This window comes from Camelus bactrianus, chromosome 23 (genome assembly GCF_048773025.1).
Source record: "Camelus bactrianus isolate YW-2024 breed Bactrian camel chromosome 23, ASM4877302v1, whole genome shotgun sequence".
In the NCBI taxonomy this organism is placed as follows: domain Eukaryota; kingdom Metazoa; phylum Chordata; class Mammalia; order Artiodactyla; family Camelidae; genus Camelus; species Camelus bactrianus.
In genome coordinates this window covers 18,995,627-19,013,424 of record NC_133561.1, presented here as the reverse complement: position 1 = coordinate 19,013,424, position 17,798 = coordinate 18,995,627, and the positions used below count along the sequence as shown (strand labels likewise).

At 46.7% G+C, this 17,798-nt stretch overlaps 1 protein-coding gene across 2 annotated transcripts in view; it reads left to right on the top strand.

Moving 5' to 3' along the window:
* Positions 1-17,798, top strand: part of KIF26B (kinesin family member 26B) — a 428,220-nt gene that overhangs the window by 345,784 nt on the left and 64,638 nt on the right. For both annotated transcript variants that reach the window (XM_074351720.1, XM_074351722.1), the window contains 4 exons: positions 4,689-4,895; positions 9,474-9,567; positions 10,814-11,076; positions 13,892-14,075. In XM_074351720.1, coding sequence (XP_074207821.1) covers positions 4,689-4,895; positions 9,474-9,567; positions 10,814-11,076; positions 13,892-14,075 — 748 coding nt within the window. The remainder of the gene's footprint in view (positions 1-4,688; positions 4,896-9,473; positions 9,568-10,813; positions 11,077-13,891; positions 14,076-17,798) is intronic.

Genomic DNA, 17,798 nt, shown 5'->3' with positions numbered 1-17,798 from the left:
TGTTTCTTCACAACTGTCCACCAAGGGACGTGACACTGTAGCCCCATTTTAGGGATAAGGAAACTAAGGCCCACACCTCAGGTGACCAGCCCCACTCAACAGTGGTGACGTTTGGATGAGAACCAGTCTCCTGGCTCCTAGTTCACTGCTGTTGGTGTCCGTCACACCCAGAACCTGTAAGAAAGGGAATATACTTTAGATACAATGCACTCTTTTGTTATCCCTCCATAGTTTGCCCTCAAGAGCTGAATCCCATCCAAAAATATGTAGAAACCAGGGAAGGCTTCTTCGTCTGCACTAGGGGCAGCACAGTGAGGTTTCCATCTCCATCATCACTGTCATCAGGCAAGGCTGGAAGGTCAGCCCAGTCTCTTGCTTGCGTTTCGGCTCTGTATCATCTGTGAGAGCCAGGGTGATGGCTATTGCCATGGCTCACATCCATCGTGGGGAATCCCAGCATCACCACGGCTGCCACTTGCCTCAGCAGGAGGGAATCAGGACCCTGGACCAGAGTTCTGGGGCTCACTGGCTCTGCAGTTTGGCTCTTCGGTCTCGAGAGACACTGCTTTTGGTTCTGGAATCTCCCCTGACAGTCTCCCCCACTATGCTTCTCCCACCATTCTTCCTGTTGGTGGATTCTGATGAACCCATCTTACATGCCTCTGGCATTCCTTGGAGAACCATTGCCAGACACATTTTAGAAACTGAAGAAAAGATGGGGAAGGCTTAAGGATAATTTGAATACTGCTGGGTTTGAGACAAAAATGAAGCCACATGGTATTTTTGGTTGATCTGACTTCACCTTGACCATCTTCTACTGAGCTGATTCTGAAAAACCTGTGAACTTAGGCATCACTGTCAGGAGTCAGAATATAGAAATGTACAGGGACTGAAGGATGGTGGTGGTTAATTTATTCTGCAGCCTCTAACCTTGTAGGGGAAATACTGTGTATCTTTACCGGCACACTCTCATTGACCATTTACTGTGGCCCAGATGCAGGCTGGGACCGGTCACTGTTTCATGCGTGTCTGTCCCAGGCTTTCATTGTGAGGCTTCATAAAGGAGTTTCAACAAAGCCCACGCCTGAGCAGGATGACTGTGTCCTCTCTGTGTCCCACCACCTTACCATCATCTGTAGTCTTTCTTTGATTGGTGAGGGACCCGTTGGATGGTCAGATTTGCCCCGAGCCCTCCTGAGCCTTACAGTCTGATAAGAGCCTGCAGCCGGACAGCTTCTGGGTAGAGAGACAGGCAGTGAAGAGCCTCCCTGGTCCATGCTTGGGACAGGGGAGGGTCCATGTGACCATATGGAGTGGAGCAGTAAGCACTGGTGAGGCTGCCCCTCGGGGGCTCCCTGTAAGGCTGTGTGGCAGTCAGCGCTGCCTTCACCTTGACGGCGAGTCTACACAGTTCAGGAGCAAAGCTGTGTGAAAGTCTCACAAATACCTTCTCCCTCTGTCCCCCCCCCGGCCATCTAGGAGGAGGTGCTGAGATAATGGATGAGCAGGACAGTGAGATGACTGCTGCCTGGAGCAACAGGTGTCTCGCACCATCCTCTGAACAATTAGATCCATGAGACAAAGTGGGGTCTCAACCAGGGAGAGCTCTGGGAGACGAGGTGCTAAGCTACTCTCGGGGTATCAGGGCGTCAGGCCCTCCTTCCTCTTTCTCTGGGTCTTTGTAGATCCCATTCTCCCAGTTCTGATGCTGGGACTGAAACAGTGACTGCCCCCTTTCTCCTGAGAGCTGGGGAGAAGTTCTGTGCAGGTTACCAACTGTGGGGACCCTCTGCTCTACCCAGAGCAGCAGAGAGAGGGAGGGTGGAAGTAGATGTTGCCAAGAACCTACCAGTGTTTGCAACAAAAGCATGAACTCCTGGCAAGAAGTCAGGGGACCTTCTTGATCACAAGTGGTATCTCCTAAACACTTTAATTACAGAGGATTAGCGGGAAGTGGAGGACTGGACTAAAGGAATAATGACACAAAGAAATGAAGCAGGAAAACCCAGTTTCTGTCCTTTAAGGGGAAGAAATAGCCATTTATTTAAATGAATTGCAAAGAAAAGAATGGAGTGCGGCATCCCCCTCAGCCCAGAATTCAATGGCTTTTTAAAGAGCTGTGGATCTCCCTGGTGAGACCTGTGGCTGGGCTCTTCAGCTTGTCTGCAGAAATTGAACTGCAGGCCTGGAACTTCATTAAGATTCAGGAGCGTTCCCTCTAGACAAACGGCTCACTAAGTCCGCCCCTTCTCTCCTGCTTCTCCTTGTCGGCCCTTGCCTGACTTAGCTCGTATTTTACATTCAGCACCTCTAGTTACCCAGAAATTGCATGCAAAATGGTGAAATAGAAAAGCAGCAGGCCATGTGACTCCATCAGTTCTGCCTGGGGTTGCATCGTCCCTGACTTGTAGTGTTCAGAGGCTGGGCTAGGAGATTTGCTTACAGAAAGCCTGGAGGTCCCTGATGCCCACCAAAAGTTGCAATTGGAATATGTGCTCTGGGCACACCTGCTGCATAACTGGGGCAAATCTATAGAAGTGAATGGAACCAAAAGAAGATTGGAGACACTCAACAGTGAATAAGAAAATTGCCAGAAGGGAATGCAGACAGATGTGATGGTTAGTGTCATATACGTAGTGACTACGTGTGAAACTTGGCAAGGCTTTACTAATAGGAGCCTTGTAAGGCCCAGCTCCGTCTGTCTGCAGTGATCCCCAATCGCATCCTGTTTGTGAGTCCAGGGCAGGGGGTTCTGAAACCTTCTGTTAACACTGATTGGGAAATGCTAGGGTATCATTATTCAGATGGGGGAAAGTATGGGGAGGAGGAGGAGGAAGTGAAAAAGGGATCAGGCACCTACTTTGTGCTCAGTGCTTCGCGTGTCAATTCATTTTCTTCTCACAACTGTCCCATGAGACGGGCATTGTTGTTCCTAATACACACAAGAGAAAACTGAGGTTCTGAGAAGCTTGACGACGTATAGACAGCAACCGTTGGCATAGTGGGAAAAGTGTGGGTTTTGGAGTCAGACAGAGGTGGGAGCAGAGCCCAGCCTTACCACCTGCAAGTTCTGTAACATCTGTTCTCTCTCTCTCGTCTATAAAATCTGGACAAGAATGCCTGTGCACTGGCCTGTCGGGAGGATTAAATAAGATGCTGTAGGTAACAGCACAGCCCTAGCACACCATAGACCCTCAGGAAAAGGCAGGTATCATTATGAGACCTCAGTGGGAGAACCGAGATGTGAACCCTGAGAGGTCAGCCTCATCCCAGCCTTGTCTTTTTCCACTGTGACCCCGAGCCGCCGAATCCACCCTTGAGTACTATTCTTAAGGGATGAGAATAAGCACAGCCAGGACACGGTGCAGGACGTCTGATGAGTCCAGCGCCTTGGGAATTCTTTACATTTCAGCTCTGTGCACTGCAGACGAGTTCCCATGCCCCCGCAGGCAGGGCTGAGATAAGCAGGGTATGACCTCACTTGGTATGCACGGTGTAGATTATTCCTTGAGCATTTCTGTAGGTTGGAAATACTTTCTGTAAAAATTTGCGATCCCTCTGCCCAAAATTGCATGACTGAGATTTCATCAGACCTGAAAATTGATTAGATGAAGAGGGCATGACACAGAGAGGAGTTTTAAAATAACTCTGTACATAGCATCAGAATTTGCCACATTATATTACAAAAAATTTCTGTCTCCATGTCTGTCTTCCCCTCCACTCTATGTACTATGGGTCTTTGCATCTCCAAGGCCTAGCTCAGTACCTGGTTCAGACAGTAGGTGATCCACACTTTTGGCATGAACCAGCAACATGAGTAACCAAGAGCTGGTCAGGGAGCAAATGCTATCCATTTCTGTAAGATTTGAGCCTCTAGGACTGTGCGTGTGTGGCTTCGGCTTGACTTCTGCTCATCTCCAGACTCTAGTCCATTTCTACAAATGCCCCGCTCAGCCATGGGGTGGGGCTGGGCTGGGCTGAGGACTATAAACATTACTGTTCAATTACTCAGGAGGTGGGTTAAAGGGGCATTGCCTCCTGTTTCCCACAGTGATGCACTTTCATTCCCTAAAACAACAATTTCTATGCACTCCCTTAATGGGATTCCAAATAACATGTTTCAAACAAATCTTTTATCACCATTGCCCCTTGGAACACATTTCAAATGCTGGCCATTAAAAACAGACCATTTCACCGGCTTCTAATGATGACACTAATAACTGTGGGTTTTTGTCTCTAAGAGTCCTGATGAGCAGGAAGCAAGGAGTAAATCATGGAGCTAACTTTTATGTCCGCGGTTTATTGATCTGGGAGCTTCAAGGGAGCTGCACCAGCCCCTAAAGCTTGGCAGTCCGCATTACCTTTTCATCTAAGTAATTGGGCCACCTGGGTCCAGTTAATTTTCTATTTATATTTAATAAGAAGACAAAGAACATGCTAACATGCTGCGCCATTTCTGAAATAAGGTAATGGACAGATCAAAATATTCTACTGGGTAATTATGAATAAATCCGTTTTCCCATGACCCACTGAGGATTATGTTGCTAATTCATTGTGCATTTTATCATAATTTATTGTGAGACAATTCCACGCTGCCATGTATACTTGTGTCTCCAGAGTAAGGTACTCCACCATAAAGTATCCAGCTACCGTCACCCATGCCATTTCCTGCCTTGGCTTCTTAACAGGTTAAAGTCATGCTTCGCATCTGTTCCACATTGGCTCGCGATACCTCCGAATCCAGCTCTTTCTTAAAGGTGGACCCACGGAAGAAGCAAATCACCTTGTATGATCCCCTGACTTGTGGAAGTCTAAATGCCTTCCAAAAGAGAGGGAACCAAGTTCCTCCTAAGATGTTTGCCTTTGATGCAGTTTTTCCACAAGACGCTTCTCAGGTAGGTATAAACCTTCCTCGAGCTCAGGCAATATTGGTTAGTTTCAGGAAGCTTTAACTGTTCACTGGGACCCATGAGCTGGGAGAGTGTCTTCCAAAGCACTCTGATGAGTCAGTTTCACCATCTACACAACAACTTTTGGAAGCCCATTTAAGTTCCATTGAGTAGGTCAGTCCTTTTGAATTGCTGGTGTCATACCGTGGGCAGGAGCATGGTGTCAGGATTTCAACAAAACATATCCTTGGAGAGAAGGAAGAAAGGACGCATCAGTGGATGGCAAACAGAAGCAGAAGAGAGCAGACAGAATTGGAAGTTTCAGGAACAGCTGCATCAAGGTGCTGGTGACTGGTTCATCAGGACCCTGCTCTTGACTGGGCTTCTGGGCTTCTGACTAGAAAGTAAGAAGGGCAAAGATGTTTCATGAAGCTGAGTTAGAATTAGGCAGGGTTCTAGGGCCCTATAGAGGGCAATTCCTAGTGAGGACCTGGAGGGCTAGGCAGGGAAACTGAGACTGACATGCAGTCCTGTGGCCTGGATCAGTGGAGTGGAGAGGAATAGGAGAGGCTAGGGAAAGCTGTGTTACAAACCACCCTAAGCCTAGTGGATTAAAACAACAAATATTTATTATTGCTCATATTTATTATTATTATTTATAAATAATGAATATTTATTACTTCTTAAGGGCCATGAGCATTCCTCTGCTCCTAGCCTGGCTCACTTGTGTGTCAGGGATTAGCTTTGGGTTGGGTAGGCAGCTCTACTCATCTTGGCTGGATGCTGTCACACATTTGAGGGTTGGCCAGTTTTTGGCTGGTCCAGAATGGCCTTGGCCAAATCACCTGGTCTGTCTTCCATGTTGTCTGTCATCAATCAGCAGGCTATCTTGGGCTTGCTCTCATGGCAATGACATTATCCAAGCTTGCAGACCTCTTGAGGTCTAGGCTTGGAATTGACACTACATCATATCTGCTAAAGTTGATTGGCCCAAATTCAAGGGGTAGGTAAGAGACTCTACCTCTTGATTGCAGGAGCTGCAAAGTCACATTGCAAGGGGCCAACACACAAAGAGGGGTGGACAATTGTGGCCATTTTTTGTTAATCTGTTAGGAGTATAATTTGGAGGCTTCTTGGGGGCCCAGAGTGCCAAGATTCCTGAACCAAAGCTCCTGGAAACAATCCCAGTAAGAACAGATGCCGACTGGAAGATTCACTTACACCATCTGGTGCAATTCATCTGCAATGAACTGTTGCAACTGGATCTTCTAGTAGAAAGCTATAACCCAGGTTATAGGTGTATGGTGGCCCACTTTGCTTGCATTTTGGTATCAGACACCTGCACCTTCCAGATAAAGTTCCAGGACTTCCCAAGATTTATACAAAACATAATGCAATCGAGTAACTAATAGCCTGGAGCAGAATCTGAAGACAGGGTTCTGATGGCTACCATTTGCAGAGCCTGGCAATTTCCTCCATGTGGCATCTGAGTGTAGGAAGTAGTGATGTTCACACAGGCACCCATATTACACTAGAGGCACTTAGCACATATATAGGCTCCATTCATTAACAAACTGAGCATGTGGTTCCCCCGAAGAGTTTCACCATGAAAAGACAAAGTACTTTATGAGTAAGTTCTATAGTTCTTCTCTTCATTACATTTTTTTGTGTGTTGTACCACCCAGTGGGCTCGCTAATCTGAACCTGACATTGGATCTAATAAATGACCTACAAATAATTTAATTAACACACTTAAAACTTTTCAAAAGCAAATCTCCCTAAATTGTAAGAATTCCAAAGCAAACCCTAAATTAAGTGTGGGCTATTAATGAGTTTTAGATTTATTCCAGAAAAAGGAGCCATTTTTATTGCTTACGTCTTGGCATATACTTCACACTGGATACCAGAACTCACATGCTCAATGTTATAGCTGCACTTGCTTCAGAATGCTTTCTTTTGTTAAAATTTCCAATATTATGATAAATTACATTTCAATATAAATTTCATGTTTGCAAGAAGTTTCATATACAGTAACCCATCTGACCCTTCCTGGAATTCTGTGCTGTTGGAAGGGAGGTATTGCAACTTTTACACTGCAGACAAGGAAATTGAGACTCAGAAATTCAGTCTTTCATTCACTGAGTGCTCACTAAATGTAATAATTTTTTACTATTCTGTTGTCACTGTTAATAGTAAAATCATGCTGTGGGCATGGGCGGAGCACCTGAGAGCCTCTGAAGCAGGAGAGCAGGAAAGTGTGCAGAGTGAGCCTCTGCTCCAGGCCCTTGCTGTTGGCCTGTGAAGCAGCAGCCACCACGGTGGCAGTTATGAATTTTGCTTCCTCTCAGTCTCTAAGGCCATCAGCTTCCTGAAGCTAAGCCGTAATTACAATAGTCCTTGCTCCTTCTAGCCCTTATAAGCCATCCTTGGTACCCTCCAGTGGCCTCAGCTGTCATCAGCTGCCCACCATTAGGCAGACCTCTGCTGGATCTAGCTTTGGGGAGGTGTCTTAGTCCGTTTGTGCTGCCTTAACAAAACAGCACAGACTGGCTTATAAACTGCAGAAAACTATTTCTTACAGTCCAAGAGGTGGGAAGTCCAAGATCAAGGTGCTGGCAGATGTGTCATCTGGTGAGGGCCCCGTCTTGATCCATAGACAGCTGTCTTCTTGCTATGTCCTCATGGTGGAAGGGGCAAGAGGGCTCTCTGGGGCCTCTTTCATAAGGGCACTACTCCCATCCGTGAGGGCGCCACCCTTGTGACCTAATCACCTCCCAAAAGCCCCACCTTCAAATACTATCACATGGGAATTTCAGCATCGGAATTTGGTGGGGGAAGGGCAACACAAACATTCTGTCATTACTAGAAGGGTCTCAGGCCTGCCTGGGGGTGAACAGAAGCTTCCTGCACAGCTAGCCCTGCCTGTGAGTATTTGCTTGGAAAGCCTCCAGCCTCAAGGGGAAAGACAGCAAAAGGCCTTCAGGGGCCATGGTCAGCTCCTCACAAACACCAAATGGACAGGTGTCTGGCCATTCTCTTCTCAGTGGACACTGGGCAGGAATTCTGCAAGGGGAGGCCTGCCCACCCTGTGCCCTGTGAGGCCGCTCCTGCATTTCCTCTGTCCTCATGTCTGTATTTCCTTGTACATGTGATTCAGTGATATGTGCGTGTTTGGTCCACACACAACTGGCTTTCTCTTTTGCTGACCTTGAATCTAATATATTATTAGATGTGTGTCTCAAGGTAGGCCCCCAGCCTCCTAACCCCCATCTCACTTTATGTCCAAAGAAGGCAGAGTTTGTTCGGTAATAATACCTCCTGGCTGTGCAGAGGCGCCTCTGGCAAATTCTCTCAAGAGTCCTACCACCTCAGTCTCAGGATTTAGCACGAGGCTCTCGTTACCTAGATCCCAGGGTGTGACAGATCCTGTGGTCCCCACGGCAGCCTTGTCCTGCCACCCCCTTCGCCCAGGAGGTGCTGAGGCGACCACAAGAACAAGCGACAGTTGCTGGAAGTGTGGTTTTTCAATTTCGGTTTGGGAGAGAAAGTTGATTTCCGAACATAGGTTCATTGTGCTGCTGAAACCTGGAGCTGAGTAACGACACTCACTGCTGGCTGCAGTTCTCAGATTCCCACCGGAAGGCTTGTGACTCCGATGCCTGCAGAGCCCTGTGTCTGCACGTCCTCTGAACGCTTCCAGCTCTGACTCCGGTGCTGAGGCAGGAAGGAAGGTGCAGCACACAGCGACGGATGCTAACCAGAGAGAAAGTTCCCGGATCCCCGAGTTGGTTCACAAAATCTACCTCCTGATCGTTTGCAGAGCGTTGTATTATTGGGTGTTCATGGGGAAATACGAAAAGTCACCAAGAGCCTGGCCTCTGTCTAAAGATTTAATAGTCAAGCTGGAGCTGAGACACAGCAGGCTGAAGACCACCCACTGTAACACACTGACCAATGGTGACTGATACTGTATATGTTGAATGTATCTGTAGAGAAAGAAAGAAAAGGCTGATTTTGAAAAGAGGAGGATGTAGATGGAGAAAGAGGAGGAAGCTGGAAGACAGATGCCCATCACAAAGCTCCTGCTTATATTAGAACTACAGTGGATCTCAAGGTCACTTTCCTGAAATGGCACAGCCCCTTTTACCCTCTAATGAGCCTAACCCATTTCACAAGCTTGTGTGTGTGTGTGTGTGTGTGTGTGTGAAGGACAGATCTAACCAGCAGAAGGTGAATGGGAAGTTTACATGCTTGTTAGGGAGGCCAGAATGGCAGATCAGGGAAGGGCATGAGGTCCATGAAAGGACCCTTTGTTCCCATTCCAGTCTGTTCCCACATGATCTGCAGAGAGAGCAGATGAGATGTATCACAGATTAGCAGGAAGGGTGGTTTGCATCTAATGTGTGTAACACTCAGGTGGCAAGGGGATGGGAAGTCCGATGGGTTCTGAGCACCTCCAGAACTCTGTTAGAGCTGACCCGTCTGGGAACTCCATGGCTCTTGAGTCCCTGAGCCCCAGGAAAGCAGGCACAAGTTTTTGCTGTTAAGGATCCACTCACCGCTCGTGTCTCTTGTGTCTCCCAGGCTGAAGTGTGTGCTGGAACCGTGGCAGAGGTGATCCAGTCTGTGGTCAACGGGGCAGATGGCTGTGTGTTCTGTTTCGGCCACGCCAAGCTCGGTCAGTGAGAGCTTTACTTATTCATGCTGTTTGCCGGCTTTCCAATTACTTTCTCTATTCTTCTGTTTTGTACCCAGAACCCTCCAATGAAAGGAGAGGTGGTTTCCCTTAGGTGCTGCCTTGAATAATCACGAATAACCATATGTGCTTCTGAAATGTAGATGTTCGTCCTAATTGGATTCCCAATCATCTAGGAAAGCCTTAGAGTCCAAGAGATGAACAAAAGGAGTAGTGGGGTTGTTCCCACCTGGTCCAGGTCAGGGTCACACCCAGAAAGCCAGCAGGAAAATTACATTTCCTGAGCAGGGGTGGTTGGGAAGCAGAGAAGGCTCCCCCGCCCCAACTTCCCCAGAGGACTCAGATTGGTGAATGGAGCCAACTATAAAGGCCAGAGAAACTGTCACCAAGCGATACCCAGACCATGTTGGCACCCGTCTGGGGAGATCAGCCTGACAGCAGCCTCACTTCCCACCATCCATCCAGCTGTCGGGAATCCACCTGTGCTGATGAATCTGGGAGAGGAGGTGGCCCACACACCCCTGTGATGGTTTGGTGACTGAATCCCCTTGAATTACCTTCTTAATCCTGACCTGTGGCCATCTGCTCACTGCGTCTGACCACACATGCTTGATAAGTTAGTAATTTGGGGGGGGGGGGTCCAAAAAGCGACCCTGGGCAGAGCTCCCATCAGCCACCATGTGATGATGGAGGCGGCTCTGGGCCAAGACGGAAGGCCCATTTCATCTCACTGCCACTTTCGTCTTCTTGATCTCTGATCAAAACAGTGATTTAGATTATAATGAAATTCACTCATGCTATAAAAATATACCCAGCATTTAACTTGAGAAACGATATAAAGTGTAAGTGTGCGGATTGAATCTGTGGGGTGGTGAGAAAAAGAACCATAACCCGGATGAAAGATCATGGGCCTCCCACCACGAGTAAGACGGTGCGGAAACTGGACAGCTTGTCGTGCTTGGGACCCTCCTCCAGGTCAGTGGTGATTCAGTCTTGTCATTAGTCTGGGCTCTTACATTCGTCTTTATAGCCGTTTCATCAGTAGTACTTGGAAATGTCTTTTTTTGTGGTGGTTGTCAAATGTTTCATATTTCTCCCAGCTTTCCATTTCCTTTCTTCCCATTCCCCACTCCCCATGCCTTTCTTGCATCCTTGGCATCTATTCTTGAGATTATAGAGTGATGCCCAGACACTCAAGCTGCTTTTCTTTCTCCCCTCGCTCTCCCAGGAAAATCCTACACCATGATCGGAAAGGACGATTCCATGCAGAACCTTGGCATCATCCCCTGTGCCATCTCTTGGCTCTTCAAACTGATAAATGAACGGAAAGAAAAGACGGGAGCGCGTTTCTCAGTGCGGATCTCAGCCGTGGAGGTGTGGGGCAAAGAGGAGAACCTTCGGGACCTGCTGTCGGAGGTGGCCACAGGCAGCCTGCAGGACGGCCAGTCCCCGGGCGTGTACCTGTGTGAGGACCCCATCTGTGGCACGCAGGTGATTGCTTCTGGGGCTTGGCTGGCTCCGAGGTGGCTCATCCCTACCTGGGAGGCTGGGGCAGTTCACCCCATGACTCACTCAACATGTAAACTGGGGAGGCTTACAAGTGTTTACTTTACAAGTGGACTGGGGCTTTATGGCCTGCAGCTGCAGGGCCATCTGCTCACCCAACCTAAATATTTGTACCTTGAATCTAATTGACAATGAGCAGGAACCACAATTGTTGTAACGTTTGGGGGAAATTGAATTCACTTTCTTTACGCCCCTTTCAAAAAAAAAAAAGTACGATCTTTCTTTTGTTTAACAACAATCCGAAATATTTACTGCTTTGCACAAATAGCTACAGCCATTACTGGGGCTGTTTATGGCTCTATAAACTGTGTTTCTGGCACTGGTTTACAGCTGGATTAGTGGTGCTGTAGGAAAAAACTAATAACTACTTTCTAATTAGAACCATGATATAATTGCTGGGACTATGGAAGCCAAGAGAAGTTCCGGTTCGCCTTTTCTGGACATCTTCCTGTGTCTTCTTGTTGCTGTTTGACAATGGATGTAGGAATGAGCCGAGAGGTCCCTGGTTCCCATCCAGAATAGTCAACTTTTCCAGTCTCTAGCAATAGGCTGTATTTTCTGGCTTTATCTGATGCCCCCTTTTTTAGACAGGTGTTCGTTTTAGTAAGTACCTGCCTCATCCTAGGTGGGATTGTTCTCTCAGGTGAGGAGACCCACTCTGTTACACCCAGCTACACACACCTGACCGTGTCCTTCCCCTGCTTAAAGCACCACAGATCCTTCCATTTCCATTATGAATCTTCATGATGTGCAAGGCCATTGTGACCTTCCAGAATCATCTCTTACCGCTTACCTCCTTGCCAGTCCTCTTCAATTACATTTTGGTTCCCTAAGAAAGCAGTGCCTCTCAAACCTCAGTGTGCATATGAAGCACTGTGGATCTTGTTAAAATGCAGATTCTGGTTCAGTCGGTCTGGGGTGGGGCCCCTAATTGTGTTTTTCTAATGAGCCTCCCAATAACTGACCACACTTTTTCAGTAGCAAGGCTCTGAGGCACCAGCCTCTCTCCCTCTTACTCTGGGCCTTTGCACGTTCTCTGTTCCCTATGCATGGAACACTCCTCCTCTCCTTTTGCTTTTTATCTGGCTAACTCCTTATTTTGGGGATACCAGCTGGATGTCACTTCTTCCAGGAAGCCTTCTTAGATGTTTCTTTTGATTGTCAGTTGTGATTGCCTGGTTAGTTCTCTGCAACTCTCAAAGGTCAGTACCATGTCTGACTAAAACTGGCTCTTCATGGTTTTGACAGACGCATCAGATACCATTTGGATATGGAATCTAATTAGAATGCAAACTAAGTAGTCATACAAAGCTTAATCAAGTGGTTCCCAAACTTTAGTCTTCATCTGAGTCACCCGGAGGACTTGTTAAAACACGGACAGCTGGGCTCCACCTCTAGAATTTCTGATTCAGTAGGCCTGGGATTGGACCCCTAAATGTGCGTGTCTAACAAGTTCCCGTGTGATGCTGCTGTTGCTGGCCCAAGGACCACACTTTGAGAACCACTGTTCAGAATCATAAGATGTACTCAGACAAGATCTACACAGCACCTGTGATGGAGTCAGTGTCACCCTACCCACTGCTCCCTTTCCAAGCATTACCTAGACACTTAGATATGCTGTAACCTCCATCTACTTTTATTAACTCCCTTAATGAAGTTCCACATAGGTGAAAGATCTGGTTAACTGAAAACTAAGAAAAAGAGGAAGAGACATCCTGTTTATCTTGCTGAAAAAAATCTTAAACATTCTTTGGGTTATTTATTTATTTATTTTGCCATAGTAAGTACAAAACAATGAACACAACAGAATCTCTCTTTGAAGTTTGAGGATTTTGATGGTCTCAGGTTCCAAACATAGTCTCTCACAGTTCAAGATTACAGGTACCATCAGTCAGAATAAAAAAATTGTCAGAATTTGTATTGACCCTAAGGCACATGCTGCAAATCATTTCTTTGAGTAAACCAGAAATATTACTTCCCTTTTCTCCCCTCAAGAAAAGGAACACTGGTCAAATTCTGAGTAAAGTTTACTACAATTTTGAAGGCATCTCATAGAATTTAGACCCATTGCTTAAATGCTTCTTTAATCGATTAATAAATATGCCATGAACCTGAATTTAGGAACTAAAGTAGATATCCCTTAAATGATATAGATGAGACACTCAGGTATCTTGCATGTTTTCATATGTTGTTTATACTTACTTTTTGTTTATAATTATGCTAGTAAATATGACCTAAAATTGGCTTTAATTAAATAGGTGGAAGAGTTGAGAGTTGAGCTAAAGCTAACTAAGTTTTTTCACTTCTTTGGGACACCAGTACTGTCTGGACTAAAATCTCACTTTGCAACCTACCTGCCTCTGAAATCAAGATGTGGTCACAACCCTCATGTTTTCCTGGGTACAGGATTGCCCTGGGTGTTGGTTTGCTGGCCTCTGCAGAGGTCAGGGTGGGATACCGGCTCCCACCGATCTCTCAGATACAACCATTTGCTTTTCACACCTGCTACTTACAGATTCTAATTAAATTGTAAAATGAGTAAAAGTATATTTCATCCAATAAGTGTGCACAGTACTAATTTTCAGATGGGAATCAGTGAAGCTGAGAAGTGCATGTGGGTATGGGCCCTGGTTGCAGAGGGACCGACAGCCTTCGAGAACGCAGGATGGACACGAGTGGCATGAGTGGCTGGCGAGCCCTCCCCTGCCTGCAGCGTCAGCTCTCCCCTTGTGTCTTCCAGCTGCAGAACCAGAGCGAGCTGCGGGCGCCCACCGCTGAGAAGGCTGCCTTCTTCCTGGATGCTGCCATCGCCTCGCGGCGGGGCAACCAGCAGGACTGCGACGAGGACGACCACCGCAACTCGCACATGCTCTTCACCCTGCACATCTACCAGTACCGCATGGAGAAGAGCGGGAAGGGGGGAAGTAAGTCAGCTCTCGGCCCTCATGCCTCCTCCCCCTCTGCCCTCCAGTAGGGAGCAGCCGCACCTCAGGGGCAACCACGACCTTTTAAGATGTCTCACCAGCGTGGAGTTCACTGATGTATAATTCCAGATAATTGTGTAGTCTGGGCTGAAGTTGACTTGTGAACATCCGAGGGAGAAGGCCTTGCTTAGAAAAGATAATTTACACATACAACTGCCATGGGAACGTGGGAGAACAAATTTCCAAAGGAAAACAGACGCTTCATAGTATTTTTTTGTTCAAAAACCTTAGAGAGGCTCATCGGGAAAGACGAACATGGATGCACCAAAGCCCCCTGGCGATGTGATTAATCAGTAGCTTGAATCCACTCTCTGGACCTGAAAAAACAGAATCATGGTATTTAAGTAGTCTAAAAGTCAGGCTTTTGAAAAACTACCCAGATTCTGGCTGCCTCCCTGTGTCAGGTAATGCCCAGCAGTGATGTTTCTGTGTAAAAACCTAGGCCCAGGCCGGGCTGTGGGAGCGAGCTGCCCTGCCCAGCTCAGTGGTGATAAGAGTCTGTCCCTTCTTGGCTATTCTCCAGGCCGGCGCTGACCTTGGAGCAGTGCCCTCACCTGGGTCTGCCAAGTAGTGTGTGCGCTACGCTCAGTAGTTGAGTGCAGCCCTCAGCTGAGTGTCTCAGGTGGGCTTCTGGACCCTGGACAAAGTAGCCCGTTGACCTCACTGGGCTTTCGAAGGCAAGTGTGGGCCACAGGGCTGGGCTGGCCGGGCAACAGCTTCTGTAGTCTATGTCCACTTGTTACTGAAGGCAAATTCGTGTGCCCACCGCACCATGAGGCCAAACAAACTGAAACATTGGAGTTCGGAGCAGAGAAAGATATATTGCAGGGCAGAGCAAGGAAGACAGAGTGGCTCATGCCCCCAAGAAACCCCGAACTCCTCGAAGGGTTTCTGCAAAGCACACTTAAAGGCCAGGTAAGGGAGGTGGGTTGCAGGGTACCGATCAGCTTGTGCACGATTCTCTGATTGCTTGATGTTGAGGTCACAGGGCAGTCAACACTGTCGACCCCTAGGTGCCAGAGGTCTGGGGGCTACTTGCTCTCGATCATCAAGTAGTTAATTTCTTCCCTTTGGTGGTGTTTTTAGCACCTGAAAAACTCAGGTATATACATGAGATACTATTATCAAAGAGGAGCTGCAGCAGAGGATATGGGGGAGGGGTCTGACCCTGGAAGGACCCACAGGGTCTTACTGCTACAAGGCTTTCAAAACACAGGCCCTGGCCACAGGCGCTCTCTAAACGATGAGTCAAGGACATTGGGTGCCAGAAAAATAAACAAAGGCCCTGAGTTAGGAGACTAACCCTGCTGCCTAGAAATTGTGAAACTAATTGACTCGTTGGAGGCAACCAACTACCCTAATGCCAGACGGAGCCTGGAATTAAGACATGCCACTGGGATCTGTGGGTGGGCTCCCTGATTTGGCCCCAAGTCTCCTTCTTGCCCAAAGACTTGGAAACAAGTTCCCTGGAGAGAGCTCTTGGGGGCTTCTGTTGCCTCAAGGGGAAGCTCTCCCCGCCCCATCTCAGTGCCTTTGTTGGCCCAGTCTTTGTTATTATTCCTACTCCTCAGTCACTGTGGTTTAGTTCAGGCTTATGAGGTTTAATTTAAATTTGGTAAAACTTACCCTTTTTATGGGTTGTTAAATGATTTTAGGCAAATCTATTCAGTCGTGTAACCACCACCACTATCAAGACTTAGAGCAAAGCCATCACACGTAAAGATCCCCCTTGCCCTAGTCGTCAGCCTTCTCTCCAGCCACTGACAACCATGATCTAATTTTTGTCCTTATAGTCTTGCCTGCATCCAGAACATCATATAAATGGAATCGTGTGGTCCATGTATGGCCCTTTTTGTGTCTGACTTCTTTCATTTAACATAATGCACTTGAGTTGCTCTGTGTATCTGTCATTCACTTATTTCCCTTGCTGCCTGCTCCTTTAGTTTTGACTGGGCTTAGAGGTGAGCTGCTACCCATACCCCCAGGACTGAGATCTCACCATACATCCTCTCAGGGGCCGGAGTTCCACTACTCCAGGCTCTGACCTGCAGCCTTGGCTGCCTGCCCAGACTGCTGCCCGGCAATCAAGAGGTACTGGCCCTCACTTGCACCCAGGGAGACGTACCATCAGCAGATCAGATCCTTCTTGACAACCAGTGATGGTGATAAGGGTCTGACTGGGGATGAGCAAATATTTTGAACAGGAGTCTCTCAGGGGAGATTGATTCTCACTGAAGGGCTCACATCATGTACAGCACTTCCGTTCAGAAGTCCTTGCTTAAAGAAGGAAACAGGGGATTAGGATAGGGATGAAAAGATCCAGACCTTTGAAATTCCTAACAGAATTTTAGCCACAGTTCTCCTAACCATTTGGGAGCTGGCTTTAAATCCTGCCCTCACTATCTTTTTCTGGGTTATGTCTTAGCAGCATGTATGTGGGAGTCTGAAAAACCTTTATTTTATTCTTTTAAGCTGCCTGTAATAATCGTAATCAAAGCATGCAGTGGATTCATGTACTTTCAGCAAAAGATCCGACTCTGGAGCCGAATGGCTTCCAAATGGTTCTGAGTGGAAGAACTCAGGAGGTAGGATAGTCTCCTCCCTCTAGGTTCCAAACCATGCCAAAAACAAGCTTTGTGTTTAGTTTTTCACTTTCATGGTTCTGCTCTCAATTTGGAATCTAAAAGTAGGTAGGAACCTTGAAAACAAACAGTTAATTAACACCAGAAACTAACACACTATTATAAATCAACTCTACTTCAATTAAAAACATAAAAAATGAATTTTAAAAAACAGTTAATTAAATGATTTCATTTGTAAGAACTTAAGGTTTAGCTTCCACGAAAGCATAGGCTAGGATATTACCTAAAGCCCGCAATCCATCCAGGTCAGCACTGAACAAATCCTGGGCATTTATTAAACATTTAACATCAAATTTGTCTTCTTCCTATTTATAAGTTGTGAAAGTGAATTGCTTTTAAATAATAGATTCAGATTAAAAGAAAAGGCAAATACTATTAATGGCTTCCAAAACCTCGTTAGGTACTTTCTCATGTATCTGTAGATAAGAAAGGGCAGGAGTCCAGGCTGATGTGGGGGTGAGCCCCAAAGGGTCTGGGTCATCACCTGACAGCCACAGCACACAGCTTCCTGCGAGAAAGGAAATCCAGGCCAGGATGCACACAGCCTCCTAGCCCATGACTTGCTTGATTTCAGTGAATTTATATCTGTTTAAAATATGATGAGGAGATTTGGAGTGTTGTTTAAAAGGGAAATTTTGTTTACTTATATATAAGTAATAATCCCCGTGGACCTGGCAGCCAGAACTCAATTAAGGATAAGTTTATTAATTAGTCACCCTGCAGGGAAGCAGAGCAGAGCAAGCTGCTGCTAACTGGCCATTAGAAGCTGAGATGATGGATTCAAAGAGGGCTCTGCTTCAAGAACTAAACACACTGTCCATGTATATATGGGCACCTGAGTCTTATACACAGATATGCATTTTACACACACAGAGACACACAAATGCACATATAAGTAGACAGATGAAAATGTTTTCAACATGTCCAGTGCAGATAGAAAGGAAAATTCTATGTTGATGTATCACTGTTTTACAGATAGCACTAGGTAAAGCTTAAACTATTTCCTGGTTTAAAAATTTCT